This window comes from Salmo salar, chromosome 29 (assembly GCF_965601325.2).
Source record: "Salmo salar chromosome 29, fSalSal1, whole genome shotgun sequence".
Classification (NCBI taxonomy): domain Eukaryota; kingdom Metazoa; phylum Chordata; class Actinopteri; order Salmoniformes; family Salmonidae; genus Salmo; species Salmo salar.
This window is the reverse complement of record NC_138319.1, coordinates 21103562-21119753: the sequence shown is the minus strand read 5'-3', so window position 1 is coordinate 21119753 and position 16192 is coordinate 21103562. Positions and strand designations below refer to the sequence as shown.

The 16192-nt window shown below is 42.5% G+C and overlaps 1 protein-coding gene across 1 annotated transcript; it reads left to right on the top strand.

The window, feature by feature from the left end:
* Positions 1-424: 424 nt before the first annotated feature.
* On the top strand, positions 425-12296 carry LOC106590265 (solute carrier family 22 member 17). The gene is made up of 10 exons (XM_014181088.3): positions 425-941; positions 1850-2371; positions 4503-4606; positions 5069-5223; positions 7182-7347; positions 8003-8118; positions 8246-8351; positions 8977-9200; positions 9896-10007; positions 10213-12296. The coding sequence occupies exons 2-10, from the start codon at positions 1910-1912 to the stop codon at positions 10487-10489; spliced, it is 1722 nt and encodes a 573-aa protein (XP_014036563.3). The 5' UTR covers positions 425-941; positions 1850-1909; the 3' UTR covers positions 10490-12296.
* Positions 12297-16192: the final 3896 nt, after the last annotated feature.

Sequence of the window (16192 nt, the reverse complement as noted above, 5' to 3'; positions counted from 1 at the left end):
CATTTTATAGTGGCTTTTTATTGTCCCCAGCATCTGTGTAATGATCATGCTGTTTAATCAGCTTCTTGATATGCCAAACCTGTCAAGTGGATGGATTATCTTGGCAAAGGAGAAATGCTCACTTACAGGGATGGAAACAATTTTGTGCTCAACATTTTAGAGTATTTTTGTGTTTATGGAACATTTCTGGGATTTTTAATTTCAGCTCATGAAACATGGGACCAACACTTTACATGTTGCGTTTATATTTTTATTCAGTGTAGTACAACTAATAATGTGCGCTTTTTCAACCTTGAGAATAATCTATGATTTATGGCCCCACCATGCGGCAGATGGCTTAATTTACAGTGGAAGAGGGGACGTCTCCTCAACGATTTCACCCGATTTCTCACGAGTCTGAATGTCCCTTCCCCCATTGCAGTTTTCCACCCCCTTTGTCCCAGAGAGGATCTGTTCGACTATGGCTGTCACCCTTCCCCTTTAAGATGGTGTCGGGAATAATAATGTATTATTTAATTACTTAACACTTTCTTTCATGTCGGCGGACATACACTTGGGTCGCGCAACAACATTAGAAATCAGGGACCATAGAAGTCGAGCATGTCAATATAGCCCAAAAATTGCTTCATTAGGTGTCTATGTTGAAACTGCGTTTTCTTATCTGACAAGACTTTAGTTTCCAGTGCTTCTTCATACAATACTACCCTGGGACAGTAGCCTATGCCACAGGAGGATGGAATAATCGACAGCCGACAGAGAGAAGACGCATAGGAAGAGTAAAGGGAATGCGGTGAAAATCCAACTCAATTCGGAACACTGTTCCCTTTATCCCCTGCAATGTTTTGGCTTTACCAAAACGGACGTTTGAAAGTGACAGTAGGCAATCGTTAACCTACCGGATGTATTATAATATCTGACGACTATAATAATACTGGAAAGGGGTAAGTCATTTTGCTGCTACTGTCCCCATGCCACACAAACTGTGACAATATTGTATATTTACAGAATAATGTGTTTTGCTGTCTGTCTGCCCGGGGCAGGTGCGTGCGTGCACTTGTGTCAGTGACCTAATGTGACACCACCATTTCAGTGTAGGCTTGTCATTTATTCATCCTACAGGTTGAATCAACGTTGTTTCCACGTCATTTTAATGAAATTACGTTGAACCAACGTGTAATAGACGTTGAATTGACGTCTTTGCCCAGTGGGATCGTACATTGTTACCTGAATGTTCTTTTTCTGGTGGTTTGTGTGCTGCTTTATGTTACCTCTATTAAAATATGCGTTTGCTCTTTTCCTTCCATGCAGTACTGTTCCCTGTCTGAAAAGCCTCTTATGTAACTGGAATTCCTTTAGCAGAACTTCCTGGCCTTGTAGCAGCCTAGAACATTAACAGAATGGACCATGTGCACTTGTGGCTGATAGTGCTGGCTTCAAACAACATGTCCAAATACCTTGTTTAGATCTTGGGCAATAGCATACAGCTGTATAACTATTCCCTACACGTGTATAGCCATGCTACAAATAAACACTACCTGTGTGATTCACCCAGCAATAGAATGTGTATATCCACCAATGTAATAATAAGCTTAACATGATTTAATGTGCTCCCTCTATTATGGGATTGGAGATGTAATTTGCCAGGGTTTATGATTATGCACTATAAAAGTAAAAAACCAACAAAAAAAAGGACTGTTTAAGTCTGTAAATAAATAAGAATGAAGATCCATTCACTCACTGAACAATTGTTGTTATTTCATCATATTCTGCAGCAGTGTAGCTAATAATATATTTGGGAGAAAGTAGTGATGGTCAGTGTCATTATTTTTGAAATGTTTTCCCTCCACAGATATTTCCCATATTTCCCACTCCATCTGAGGATTGACCACAACCTCTCTGACCCTCAGTCATGACATCCCCTGAGTCCCCCCTACCCTCCCCTTCTCCCTGTCCGCCTCCCCCCCTCCCCTCTTCTCCCACTCCCTCGTCTCCCGCTCCCTCCTCCTCCCTCCCGCTTCCCCCTTCCCTGCCTCCCACGGGGGAGGTGATGGTCCTGGCCCTAGGGAGGAAGAAACAGAGGATGCTCATCTGTCTCTCCCTCTTGCCCAATCTCTTCCTGGCCTTCCTTCTCTCCTCGGATCCCCTGCTCACCCTCGCCTCGCCCCACCACTGCCGCCTCCCGGGACCTTCGCCTGCCCCGCAGGTCCTCAACGCCTCCCTGCCCTGGGAGAAAGGGGGCAGAGTTGGGAACAGCGGGGGGCTGTCTCAGTGCAAGCAGTATATCAACGGTACCCAGTCCGGGGTGGAGAACTGTGAGGCTGGCTGGGACTACAATGTCACAGAAGGATTGAGAATTAACATTGTTACTGAGGTACCTCAGGGAACATTGTCGGTCTCATTGTTTTCTTGATTAGTTTGTATTTCCCGGTCTCAGAATCCAAATGACATAATGCATTACTGAGTAGATTCTGATAAGAAGTGAAGCACTGCTACCCTTACACGGTAAAACATGCCTTCGCCATTACCACTGCTTTGATTAAAAATGTCATAAACAGTCACAGCACTCTCAGTGTCAGAAAACATGATCCAATGCTTTGCAGCAGTAATGATGTGTGTACTTATTATAAAATGTCTTATGACGCTAATGTCTTTAGCAGAACTGTTGTCCACCACACCCACAATTGTCCATGGAGGGCTTTAGCTCTCACTTGGCTCACTGTGGACTCTCTCTCTATTTGTTTTGAATTCCATGCGTGACGCGGGTGGGAAACCTGGTGCTTCTGTAAGCTGTTCTGTCGGCCTGTTTCCCTCTGTGGTTAGCTAGACATACACCGGTCTCAAGGAGTCATTGTAATTTAAGAGGCAGACTACTGCAGCGGTTTCACCATGTGCTTGTAGACAGCAGGAATATCATCTAGTCTCTCTGTTCATAGACAGAAGGCTCGATTCAGCGGTTGATTTCAGAGTGTATTTTTACCTTTAGTCATGATTGACCAGTATAACGCCACTATGCTGCTTCAGCAACTTCTCACAGAAGCCAGAACAGCCCTGACCAGTCTCCACCATTAATCAATAAGGCTTCAGTAGAAATACTGAACTAAACATCTTTAAGCAAATGCCTTGTAACACCATTTTGTAGTAGAATTGTCAGGGCAGACGTCTATATGCTCCTTTGACATTGAGGTTTTAGTATAAGAGGGAAGAAATGGAAGGCATAGGTCTCGGGCCAAGGGTATTATAATGCTTTTGATTCATGTTCATAACTGGTTTGGGCAGTTTGTGAACTTGTTTGTGTGCAAGTTTGGCATTTCTTATTTTTTCCAAGCACGTCATCCATATGAATGCTATCGACCATGCTCTCATTTGTGAGGTAACTATACTGAACAAAAATATAAATGCAACATGCAACATTTTCAAAGATTTTGCTAAATTACAGTTAATAATAGGAAATCAGTCAATTTAAATAAATTCATTATGCCCCTCTATGGATTTCACATGACTGGGCAGGGGTGCAGTCATGGGTGGGCCTGGGAGGGCATAGGCCCAGCCAATCAGAATGAGTTTTTCCCAAAAAAGGGCTTTATTGCAGACAGAAATAGTCCTGGGCTGGCGTGGTTACACGTGGTCTGCGGTTGTGAGGCCGGTTGGACATACTGACAAATTCTCTAAAACGATGTTGGAGGCGGCTTATGGTAGAGAAATTAACATTAAATTAACTGGAAACAGCTCTGGTGGACATTCCTGCAGTCAGCATGCCAATTGCACACTCCCTCAAAACTTGAGACATCTGTGGAATTGTGTTGTGTGACAATACTGCATATTTTAGAGTGGCATTTTATTGTCCCCAGCACAAAGTGCACCTGTGTAATGATCATGCCGTTTAATCAGCTTTTTGATATACCACACCTGTCAGGTGGATGGATTATCTTGACAAAGGATAAAATGCTCACTAACAGGGATGTAAATAAATTTGGCAACAACATTTGAGAAAAATACGCTTTTTGTGCGTATGGAACATTTCTGGGGTCTTGAAACAAGGGACCAGAACTTTACATGTTGCGTTTATATTTTTGTTCAGTGTATATAGTTCAGCCATGCCGAACCAGGGATAGGATGAGTGATAGTATGTGACAGGCTTTTCATGCGTCCCTGCATTGGGTCCTATTACATAAGGTATTGTTAGCAGCAGCTTCCTGACTCTGCCCAGAAATGATGCTATCTCATTGTAATCACTTAGCTTTCAACAGTAGCAAATGCACCAACGGAGCACTTCAGATGTAATAACAAAGCCATGCTCAAGTTATTTCTAACAAAATGGAAATGATTGAAATAACATTTCAATATAGTGTAGTTTGGTTGAAATTAGTTGTTTTCTATTACCTGGAACAGTGTCCTATTGATGGAATGATTGTGCGTAACAAAACATATGTCTACCTCCCTCTCTTCTCTTTCTGTAATCTTTTGTTGGTTCTCCACCTCCTTCCTTCTCTCTCCTCTCCCAGTGGGATTTGGTGTGTGGTCAGTACTGGCTGGTCCCAGTCGAGGAGGTGTCCTTCATCCTGGGTGTTCTGACAGGATGCCTGGGACTGGGCTTTGCTGCTGACAGGTAAGATGATACTAGAAATACAGAGGAAAAGGTGAGGGTTAGACTAGGGGGGTGAGACCTCTTGAGGATTGAGAGTCAGATGAAGCCAATTGAATAAAAAAAAAACAAGAATGACGCTTTCGGCGACAGTTTCACCGACTCAGGCCTAGACTGCACTTGAATCCAGACAATGATCCTGAAAATGTGGTGGAATGAACATGGTTTGAGGATATTTGTAGTCTCAGTCCTGATAAAGTCTGGGAATATACAATAGGTGTCCATAATATGTATTTTACTATGTATTTACATGGTCATTACAAAACATTTAATCTAAAATGACCCTGGTTCATTACTAGCTTAATCCAGGAATGTTTATGAGGCCTACTCCTGGCTTTAATTTAAATGAAACCGGCCCATGGTGTTCGGAGGCCTCTGCTTATCCCCTAAGATCTTTGTATTTTCTCTTCTTTGTTTTTTTCTCAGACTGGGCAGGTTGAAGACACTGCTCACCTCGCTAACCCTCTCGGTGGTATTTGGCGTGCTTGTGTGCGTCTCTACCTCCCCCCCTATCTTTATTGTCATGCGCTTTTGCCTGGCTGCCGCTAGTGCTGGTGTCTACCTCACGCTTTACATCACACGTGAGTACTATCCAGATACTGATGCCATAGTACAGTGGTTCCCAAACTGCGCGAAGGGTCGGAAGAGGGGGGTGCGGGCCTCCCCCCCAAAGGAACTCAGTCCGGCTTTAAATGTACTCTTGAAAGTTGGAGTAGTAGAATGCACAAGGTGCGATTTCAAAATTGGATAGTTCTTCTTGTCATGTAAGTCATTGCATTGTGCCTTCACAAAGTATTCAGACCCCTTGACTTTTTCCACATTTTATTAGGTTACAGCCTTAATCTAAAATTGATTAAATAGTTTTTTTTCCCCTCATCAATCTACACACCATACTCCATAATGACAAAGAAAAAACAGGATTTAGAATTCAAAATAAATAATAATAATAAATAAATAAGGAAATATCACATTTACATAATTATTCAGACCCTTTACTCAGTAATTTGTTGAAGCACCTTTGGCAGCGATTACAGCCTCGAGTCTTCTTGGGTATGAGACTTGTCCCGAAGCCACTCCTGTGTTGTCTTGGCTGTGTGCTTAGGGTTGTTGTCCTGTTGGAAGGTGAACCTTCGCCACAGTCTGAGGTCCTGAGCGCTCTGGAGCATGTTTTCATCAAGGATCTCTCTGTACTTTGCTCCGTTCATCTTTGCCTCGATCTTGACTAGTCTTCCAGTTCCTGCCGCTGAAAAACATCCCCACAGCATGATGCTGCCACCACCATGCTTCACCGTAGGGATGGTGCCAGGTTTCCTCCAGAAGTGACGCTTGGCATTCAGGCCAAAGAGTTCAATCTTGGTTTCATCAGACCAGAGAATTTTGCGTCTCATCATCTGAGAATCTTTAGGTGCCTTTTGGCAAACTCCAAGCGGGCTGTCATGTGCCTTTTACTGAGGAGTGGCTTCTGTCTGGCCACTCTACCATAAAGGCCTGATTGGTGGAGTGCTGCAGAGATGGTTGTCCTTCCGGAAGGTTCTCCCATCTCCACAAAGAAACTCTAGAGCTCTATCAGAGTGACCATCAGGTTCTTGGTCACCTCCCTGACCAAGGCCCTTCTCCCCCGATTGCTCAGGTTGGCCGGGTGGCCAGCTCTAGGATGAGTCTTGGTGGTTCCAAACTTCTTCCATTTAAGAATGATGGAGGCCACTGTGTTCTTGGGGATCTTCAATGCTGCAGAAATGTTTTGGTAACCTTCCCCAGATCTGTGCCTTGATACAATCCTGTCTCTGAGCTTTACGGAAAATTCTTTCGACCTCATGGCTTGGTTTTTGCTCTGACATGCACTGTCAACTGTGGGACCTTATTTTGACAGGTGTGTGCCTTTCCAAATCATGTCCAATCAATTTGTAAAAACATCTCAAGTATGATCAATGGAAACAGGATGCACCTGAACTCAATTTCGAGTCTCATAGCAAAGGGTGAAACGTATGTAAATAAGGTATTTCTGTGTTTTATTTTTAATAAATACGTTTTCGCTTTGTTATTATCGGGTATTGTGTGTAGATTACTGAGGTTTTTATTTAATCCATTTTAGAATAACACTGTTACATAACAAAATGTGGAAAAGTCAAGAGGTCTGAATACTTTCCGAAGGCACTGTACCTTAGAGAGCTATTCATAACTTGTCAGAAATATCCAGATCAACTAGCCCATGTCAGCTAACATTTTTTTATCTCGGTTTTTTAGCCCATAGATCATTTTTTTGTCACTCAAATATCACGACTACACATTAGACATGTTGAAATGTATAGAATTGCAAGAAAAATAGCTTTAAAACTGCAAAATTGTATTTGCACCCCATGGGGGGCCCGCGAGTGAATGTTTGGGAACCCCTGCCATAGTACACAAGGCTCTGAATAATAGAATCAAAACACTACTGCACCTTAAAACTATTTTGAGAATTGACCAAAGTTCAAACCTACTAATTGTACAACATTATTGTGTCTGTAATCATTCATTGTTCTGTTTGTTTGATTGACAGGTCTTGAACTCTGTGATCCCTCACTACGTCTGCTAGTCACCATGGTGGCAGGTCTCACTACGGTTTCTGGGGAGCTGCTGTTGCTGGGTGTTGCTCTGTCTTGCCAGTCCTGGAGGGGCTTACTCGGAGCTGGGGCTGCACCACTCTCTCTGTTCCTCACCTATGGGTGAGTGTGTCTGCTGTGTTGGAGGACAGAACCCTATGCACAAGGGAATGGGGAATATAGTAGTAATTTGATTAAAGACCTAAATGCAAACTAACTTGTTGAGAGAATTGTATTGATTTAAAGCCCCATGTTTCATTCAGCAATTAGCTCAAGTCAGAATACATTAGCATTTGTCTTCAAGGTGCAGTGTTCCTTACATTTACATTTTAGCAGACACTCTTATCCAGAGTGACTTACAGGAGCAATTAGGGTTAATTGCCTTGCTTAAGGGAATTTCGGCAGATTTTTCACCTAGTTGGCTCGGGGATTCAAACCAGCAGCCTTTCAGTTACTAGCTCAACGCTCTTAACCACTAGGCTACCTGCCGCCTTTTGTTTAACAGCATTTATTTTTATTGCAAATAGCAAATTTAACACAGAGAAAAACATAAAATGCAGTCTGTCAGTTGGTAGAGCATGGTGCTTGCAACGCCAGGATAGTGGGTTCGATTCTGTAGTGGGCACGCGTGACTGTAAAAGTCTCTTTCAGATAAAAGTGTCCTTTAAGTGGCACATTCTTTTTTTTCATTCTAATATAACAACATTGCCGTTTCAGGAGAGAGAATATAGTAATATGGAAGCTAGGAATTTACATGAATATGTCTGTTTTGTTTCAGTATTCCAGGAGTATTTCCTGAGTCTCCTCGCTGGCTCCTTCTCTCTGAGAGATCAGCTGATCTGAATTCCTTCAGTGAAAGAAGAGATAGAGAGAGAGATGACGAGAGCTTCACGGGTGTGTGGGAACCATTTTGTCTTTCTGCATCGGTCTTTTCATGAGATTTGCTGTCTGCTGTTTGAAAACGTCTCTGCTGATGCCTCCAATGTGACATGGTGGTGTGACATTGTTGTCATTATTGCAGAGTTGGACTCGGAGCCGTCTCCCTCTACTTACCCCCACCTGTCCTTCCCAGAGCTTGTACACAGCAGGAACATCTGGAAAAACATGTGTGTGCTCGGCTTCACCTCGTAAGTCACCTAACTGTGTCGTTTGAAGTTAGCCCTCACACGTTTGGTCACACTTTAAAGCTGGAATCCTTAGTTGCAACATCCATTTTTGGACTTATAAATTAATTGCAAACAAAATGTATGTAAACACACACGGTGTAGTCTCAAAAGATGGTTACAACTATAATTTTGATATCATGGATGGTCAGTCCTTGCATCCATAGCTCCGTCTATGAATTTGAGAGTGGTTACATTTCCCCAGGCCCATCCCTTAGCTTTTTTACCAACACAAAGGCTGCTTTGTTATTGTTTCAATTTATGATTTTAGCCTTAAATAGTTGCACGCATAGTAGTATTAGTAGTACTACAGTAGTTACATGAAAGTTTAACTTCTTTGTTTAATTACATGTAACTACTCAGTAACTGCACCGGTAACTCATTTCAAGTAGTAACAACATTCTGGTAACCAAACATAGTAGTATCAGTATGTATGCCACATATAGCGTATGCATTACATACAAACAACCTAATGTAAAGGTTTGCCCTTGCTTCTATCAACATTGTACTGGTAAGCACACATAGGATTATAGTAGTTGCCAAACAGACCTTGATTTTCCATCTCCATCTCTCTCCTGTTGTCTGTCAGGTTCATTTCCCATGGCATTAGTCATTGTTACAGCTCATTTCGGGGTGATGTCAGAGGCACTGCCCCCAGCTTCTATTGGACCTATCTGCTGTCCGTCTGTGCGGGAGGAGGGGCCTGGCTGTTGTTATGGGCAACAGTGAACAGGTGTGGTCGCCGTGGTATCCTGCTCCTCGCCATGACAATGACAGGGCTGGCATCTCTGATTCTCCTCGGACTGATGGAGTGTAAGTTGGTGCTCAAGGTGGAAGTTGCCTTTAATAGATGTAATGTCCCCTGTTCCCTCTAAGCTGCGTGCGTAGAGAAATGAACATCCAATTCTCTGGCAACAGCTCTGTTGGACATTCCTGCAGTCAGCATGCCAACTGCACGCTCCCTCAAAACTTGAGACTTCTGTGGCATTGTGTTGTGTGACAAAACTGTACATTTTAGAGTGTGCGTTTATTGTCCCCAGCACCAAGGTGCACCTGTGTAATGATCATGCTGTTTAATCAGATTCTTGATATGCCACACCTGTCAGGTGGATGGATTATCTTGGCAAAAGAAAAATGCTCACTAACAGGGATGTAAACAAATTTGTGCACAAAATTTGAGAGAAATAAGCTTTTTGTGCATATGTAATATTTCTGGGCTCTTTTATTTCAGCTCATGAAACATGGGACCAACACTTTACATGTTGCATTTATATTTTTGTTCAGTATAGTTACGACTCCGTAAGTTTTCAATGGAAATTCATTACTGGAAGCACAGATCCTCTTTGCATGGTGTCACCTTGTGGCTGAATGGTGGTATATCAGTTCATGTAGGACACTGCAATGGCAGTAAAGTCAAAGCCATGTCTCAGTTTCAGCTGTAATCACAAGCCAGTCAGAGTCTGGGGAGTTCAGTGCTAAGTTAACTCTCCCTCCTGTCTCTCTATTAGATCTAAGTGAGGCAGCCATCACTGTGTTCTCAGTGATGGGACTTTTCTCCTCCCAGGCGGCTGCCTCTCTCTGTGTCCTCTTCACTGCAGAGATTATGCCCACCATCATCAGGTAAGGACCAACAACTCATTGACTGTCATATGAGTCTTCCTGATCTAGGCTTGTTCTTTGAATTAGGCGTATTATTAGGCCTTAAAGGCATGCTAGACTTCAATGTCAATGGGTGTCATTTCAGGCTTGGTTCTCGTATTATCTCTCTTCCCTGGCCCTTCCTCTTTTGGAGATCACTGACTTTTGACCTTACCCTCTTGTCCAGGGGCAGTGGCGTGGGCATGGTGTTGGCCCTGGGCTGCGTGGGCCGCCTCACCTCGCCCCTCATGGACCTGCGCAACCACTACGGCTACTTCCTGCACCACGTGGTGTACTCCTCCCTGGCCCTGCTGGCCGTGCTCTCCATCCTGCTGCTGCCCGAGAGCAAGAGGAAACCGCTGCCCCAAACGCTGGCCGATGGGGAGCAGTACCGACGCCCCCCGCTGGGCCGGAGGAGGAGGGACAACGTTCCCCTGCTGGCCACCCCCAACCCAGAGACCTAGCAGCCCAAACGTCACACATCAGTCATAACGCCAGCCCAGAGTGTCACCAGGTCCATGCTGCAGAAAGGAAGATGGGTGAAAATGAAGAGGGAGAAGTGCTGTCTGGTTAAGATGGTTGTGTAGAGCCAGTGAAGGGAGATGGTAGAATCAACCACACACTCTACTCTTCCTAACATATCATTTTCTAGTCATTCCTAACACAGGAGTGTGGGTGGGGCGGCCATACGTTGTTCGTCTGTCTCCATTTCTGCCAATGAAGTGAGTGTGTGTGTGTACGTGAATGTGTGTATGCGCACGCGTATGTGTGGCCCTGGTCGGATGGCGGCGTGGAGAGTGCTCGTCATGCAGTGACCTGTCCCCCCCACCTTTCCTATAAGGCCTGTGTGTCAGGGAAGGGCATCAGCTGCTTCGTGCTCATGCTCCAGAACGCCCACCTTTGATGTGTGTATGATCTGACAGAGCATGCATGGCATCACACACAGCTCACAGAGGCAGATCTACTGTCCTGTAAATACCATAAACCTAGTTTCTTTAACTTAATGAATGCTGGCTTATCTGTTGATAAAAAACAGTAGGAGTTTTGTTACATAGTGCTGGATCTTGGAAGAGTGCTTTTGTACTGTGCAAAAGCATGGCACTTAGCCAAGATGATCGAGCACATCTGTCTACTGCTCTTAAAGGCAATGGGGGAAATAACATTGATTGATTGAAGATGAATTGAGTAACGTTATAATTGAGGGTAGTTAGAGGAAACTTTGTGAGCTTGCATCAAATAAATTGTAATAGTTGCCCTCCTACAATCAGTTGATAAAAAAGAGAGAAAAATACATTTTAATGTACTGTAGTTCCTGAAACTTGATTGGATGTGCTACAATTATATGAATTACATTTTCAGATGTGGCCTGGAGCCAATACTGTTTATGGATCATTAATCTTGATGGTCTGGTCTGGGCTCTCAGACCCACCTTACTGTAGGCTCCTCTGAAGACATAGGAAGAGATGATAGAAAGAGTGCCTGTGCATTCAGAGCTGAAAACCTTGTGTAAATAGACATGTATGGTAGAGAATGGATGGACACATCTTTACACTCCCATATGTTTTTATTTAGACAGTGAAGCTAAAACTTTTCAATTGGCTTTATACTCCAGAATTTTGAGATCAAATGTTTCATATGAGGCGATAGTAGATAATGTCACCTTTTATTTAAGGTTATTTTCATACATGTCTGTTTTACCGTTTAGAAATTAAAACTAGTCCCCCCCATATGAAGGTGTCATAGGTATTTGGACAAATTAACTTATAGTGTATTACATTTAGTCAAAGGTTTAGTATTTGACCCCATATTTGTAGCACGCAATGAATACACCGAGCTGATAACTATACAAACTTGTTGGATGCATTTGCAGTTTGTTTTGGTTGTGTTTTCGGATTATGTTGTACCCAATAGAAATGAATGGTAGATAATGTATAGTGACTTTCGCTGGATCTATTCCACAGCCTTCTCTGAGCGGAGGGCAGAGGTGTGGGCTAGGCAGGATGGGGTTTGAAGTTAGGGAGGGAAAAATACACTTACCTACCGAAACACCTCCCTCTGCCGGTCATGGGTAGTTTCTTTACAATGCACTCGACAATTAGATTATTAATATTGATATTATTGATGATGAAAATAACTATTAATAACTTGACAATAGTAATAAAATGTTAGACAATGCTGTTTGCTTAAGATTATCTGTTAAGTAATCCAGCAATGTAATTATGTAAATAACTTTAACCTGATTTAATTGAAAATAAAATGTTAAGTAAACAATGGGCTGTTATGTGTCTTGTCTGTGTATTGATGTCGTCAGAAAGCTAACAGCCCCACATCATATTGATCTTGTACATGGCCTTTAACATTGTATCATTGACTTTTTGTTTTGTATACCCCCCCCTTGTCCAGAGACAAGCTGGCTGCTGTTTACTTCTATTTCTCTGCAAGGGCGAGTAATGTTTAGTGAGCTGTTCTCTCATTTGTGTCTGGAAGTAGCTAGCATGTTAGCTTGGGTGCTTGACTGCTGTTAGGACAGAACGCTTAGATCAACCCTTAAAGAGATGCGTGGGGCTAAAGCTTAAGAGGGTGTGAACGATGCTGAATGAGTGTAGACAAAGAGCTCTCCAATAGTAGTACCAAACAATTCAAAGGCCGTTTTCTCAAAAGCGAGTTTACAAGTTAATCAACTTTCAAAGCAAAATTACTTTCCCATTGTTCCTCAATAAAAGTCTCTACTTTTATCCAATGTAAAAAACAAAATTTCAAATGTTGCTACATAAGACCGATTTGAGCTGGTCGTCACATATTTTATTGGCGTTTCCCTTTTTTTGTGCAAGAAAAAAATAAAACATGCCACCTGGTGGCAGACAAGCCACACAACATCCATAAACAACAGATTCATACAATAAGAAGTAAAACGCTAACATACAATTGACAGCTTAAGAAGGAGCAATAATAGTGATACAGTTGATTCGGGTCCTTTACGACACCAGCTAGGTTGTGATTGTGAGCTTGGGTTAGGAAAACTAAATTAAATGGGTGCATCGTTCCGGACGTGTACAGGCTTCTAATATATACAGCATATCCGTCACACTTGTGTCCTAACCCAAGCTCACAATCACAACCTAGCTGGTGTCGTAAAGGACCCGAATCAACTGTATCACTATTATTGCTCCTTCTTAAGCTGTCAATTGTATGTTAGCGTTTTACTTCTTATTGTATGAATCTGTTGTTTATGGATGTTGTGTGGCTTGTCTGCCACCAGGTGGCATGTTTTATTTTTTTCTTGCACCAAAAAAAGGAAAACGTAAATAAAATATGTGACGACCAGCTCAAATCGGTCTTATGTAGCAACATTTGAAATTGTGTTTTTTTACATTGTATAAAAGTAGAGACTTTTATTTGTCTACAATCAGTGGAGGCTACTGAGGGGAGGACAGCTCATTATAATGGCTGGAATGGGGTGAATGGAATCAAACCATGTGTTTGATGTATTTGGTGTACAAAAGCTGAAGAACATACACACATCCAGGTACTTTCCGTATGTGCTGGAGTTGTAGGCAAACTCATGGAAAACAGAAAGGAAAACGCTGCACACTGCTGCTCATGCTCCCAGGTGATATTTATTTACAACAACATTTCCACCCTTAGGTCTTCATCAGGCATCCATATCCCAGGCGGGGGTGGAAGGTCCTATATATAGGGGCAGTACTCAGTGACATCACTTCTTGAAACAGGAGGTAAAAAATGTATAACGTAGTTTCACAATATTAACATTCAATGTATCAAAAAACATGATCATACACAGGAAATGTGATCAACCTTTACCGTATTATACATACACATACAATATTCAATTAGGATTAAAAAAAATACACAATTTGGACATATTGAAACTATAAAATGGTTTCAAGTCAAACGTCACATTAAGGCCAAGAGGAGAGTGTGTGTTGAGCCTGTGGATCCAGAAAGATTCCCTTTGAAGAAGTTTCTTCTCAATGTCCTCTCCCATGCGTGACATCTTGACCATTTCTATTCCAATGTATCTCAGAGAACTAATGGGATGTCCAGCTTGTACAAAATGAACAACAACCAGATGTTTTGTCTCACCTGTCCTTATATTGCAGCGGTGCTCACTGATTTACATTTACATTTAAGTCATTTAGCAGACGCTCTTATCCAGAGCGACTTACAAATTGGTGCATTCACCTTATGATATCCAGTGGAACAACCACTTTACAATAGTACATCTATATCTTTTTTGGGGGGGGGTTAGAAGGATTACTTTATCCTATCCTAGGTATTCCTTAAAGAGGTGGGGTTTCAGGTGTCTCCGGAAGGTGGTGATTGACTCCGCTGTCCTGGCGTCGTGAGGGAGCTTGTTCCACCATAGGGGTGCCAGAGCAGCGAACAGTTTTGACTGGGCTGTGTCTTAAGGCTTCTACGGGTTTTCCCTATGTAAGACATTTCGAAATGTAAATAACATTGGTGGACATGCAGGTAATCATGCCTTTGATCTTAAATCTTTGTCCTGTGTGGGGGTGGGTAAATTAGTTGCATTTGTACGTGAATCTGCATTGAGCACATTGGCCACATTTGTAATTACCCTCCGGAACCTTGTCCAAAAAAGTTTCCCTTTTCTCTGGTGGGTAATCAGATTTAACCACAATATCTCCCTTGTTTGGGGGTCTTTTAAAGACCATACATGGGGGATATTTAAAAATGGGTTTCAATTGTGGGTCAGTATCAATAATGTACCAGTGCTTCCTAATAATATCCTTAAATGCCTTCCCCAATGATGAGTATTGGGTAAAACATGTTCTGCTTTTTCTTTGACTTTAATTGATACCATTCCACCTATTCCGCTCCAGCCATTACCACGAGCTCGTCCTCCCCAATTCAGGTGCCACCAATGTTCTGTGGTCTACATCCGACCCAGATAAGGCAAATGACACAGAAAATATCCTGCATTCCTGGACACTGTCCCAGATACTAGTCACAACACACTTTGGGAATAGTCAGTCCATGGCCCAGGAATGGCCCCTTTGGCTAATGGATGAATGGATGGATGAAAGGGTAATCCAATGGATTTAGGGGTTAGGCAGGGGCAATGGCTACTGTGTCCTTGGCCTTGTAGGGCTGGGCAGCTAGGGGTATAAATCTGACCTCTACCATGTGTCACATCTAACAGCCTCCTCTGGATCTGGGATGAGTACTGGATGTTAGCATGTCTTGCCTGCTCCATTGCATGTGCCTATCCTTTCACCTTCATCACTGTCTCATTATTTGCCCTTATCTCCCTCCCTTTACAGAGGTCACTCAATGCTATGTCTGTCAAACTCTCCCTTCATCCATCCATCTACTAGTCAATCACTGGCACATTACTGTCATCTAGCATGTATTGCTTCGTCTGTCGTGTTTTCCAGAGAAAGCCCTGACAAAACATATGGATCAGGCTCTATGGTTTAAACAGGGTAACCTAAAGCTACTTCAACAAGAGAACTTCCCAGTTAGCGTTTCTTTATTTGGAGTAATACTAGCTGAAATGTAAACATCATCCCGTAACCTGTTGTGTGGATCTCCTGCTGACTCGGGAGTTCCAGTACGTCTGGGCTCTACTACCATGGGAACACTGTGAGGACAGAGACAGAATGGAAAGGTCAGTGGTTCAGCATCTGTGTCTTTCATATGGAGTAATTCCTGTAACACACTCTTAGAACAAAAGGGTTCTTCGTTTGTTCCCATAGGAGAACCCTTTTTGATTCCAGGTAGAAGCCTTTGGTACTTAACAATATTCTACTTAAAATCCTTAAGTGGTGAAACAGTTCCATGTTAAACCTTTTATTAGTGAAAGGATTCTACATGGAACAAAAGTAATTATTTTCAGAGGCTTATCTTATGGGGACAATTGAAGAACCATTTATGGTTCTAGTTAGCACCTTATTTTCTAAGAGTGTATGGGGCTCATATTGTGTTGTAATTGCATTGTTAACTGTTACTGGGTGTCTGGGGGTAAGGAATGTTGTATGTACACTACCGTTTTAAAGTTTGGGGTCACTTAGACATTTCCTTGTTTTTGAAAGAAAAGCAATTTTTTTGCCCATTAATATAACATAAAATTGATCAGAAATACAGTGTAGACATTGTTAATGTTGTAAATGACTATTGAAGCA

Coding starts and splice junctions, on each gene's coding strand:
- LOC106590265 (XM_014181088.3), top strand. CDS start 1,910: ATGACATCCCCTGAGTCCCCCCTACCCTCCCCTTCTCCCTGTCCGCCT. Junction 2,372..4,502: donor GAATTAACATTGTTACTGAG/GTACCTCAGGGA, acceptor CTCCTCTCCCAG/TGGGATTTGGTGTGTGGTCA. Junction 8,352..8,976: donor TGTGTGCTCGGCTTCACCTC/GTAAGTCACCTA, acceptor GTTGTCTGTCAG/GTTCATTTCCCATGGCATTA.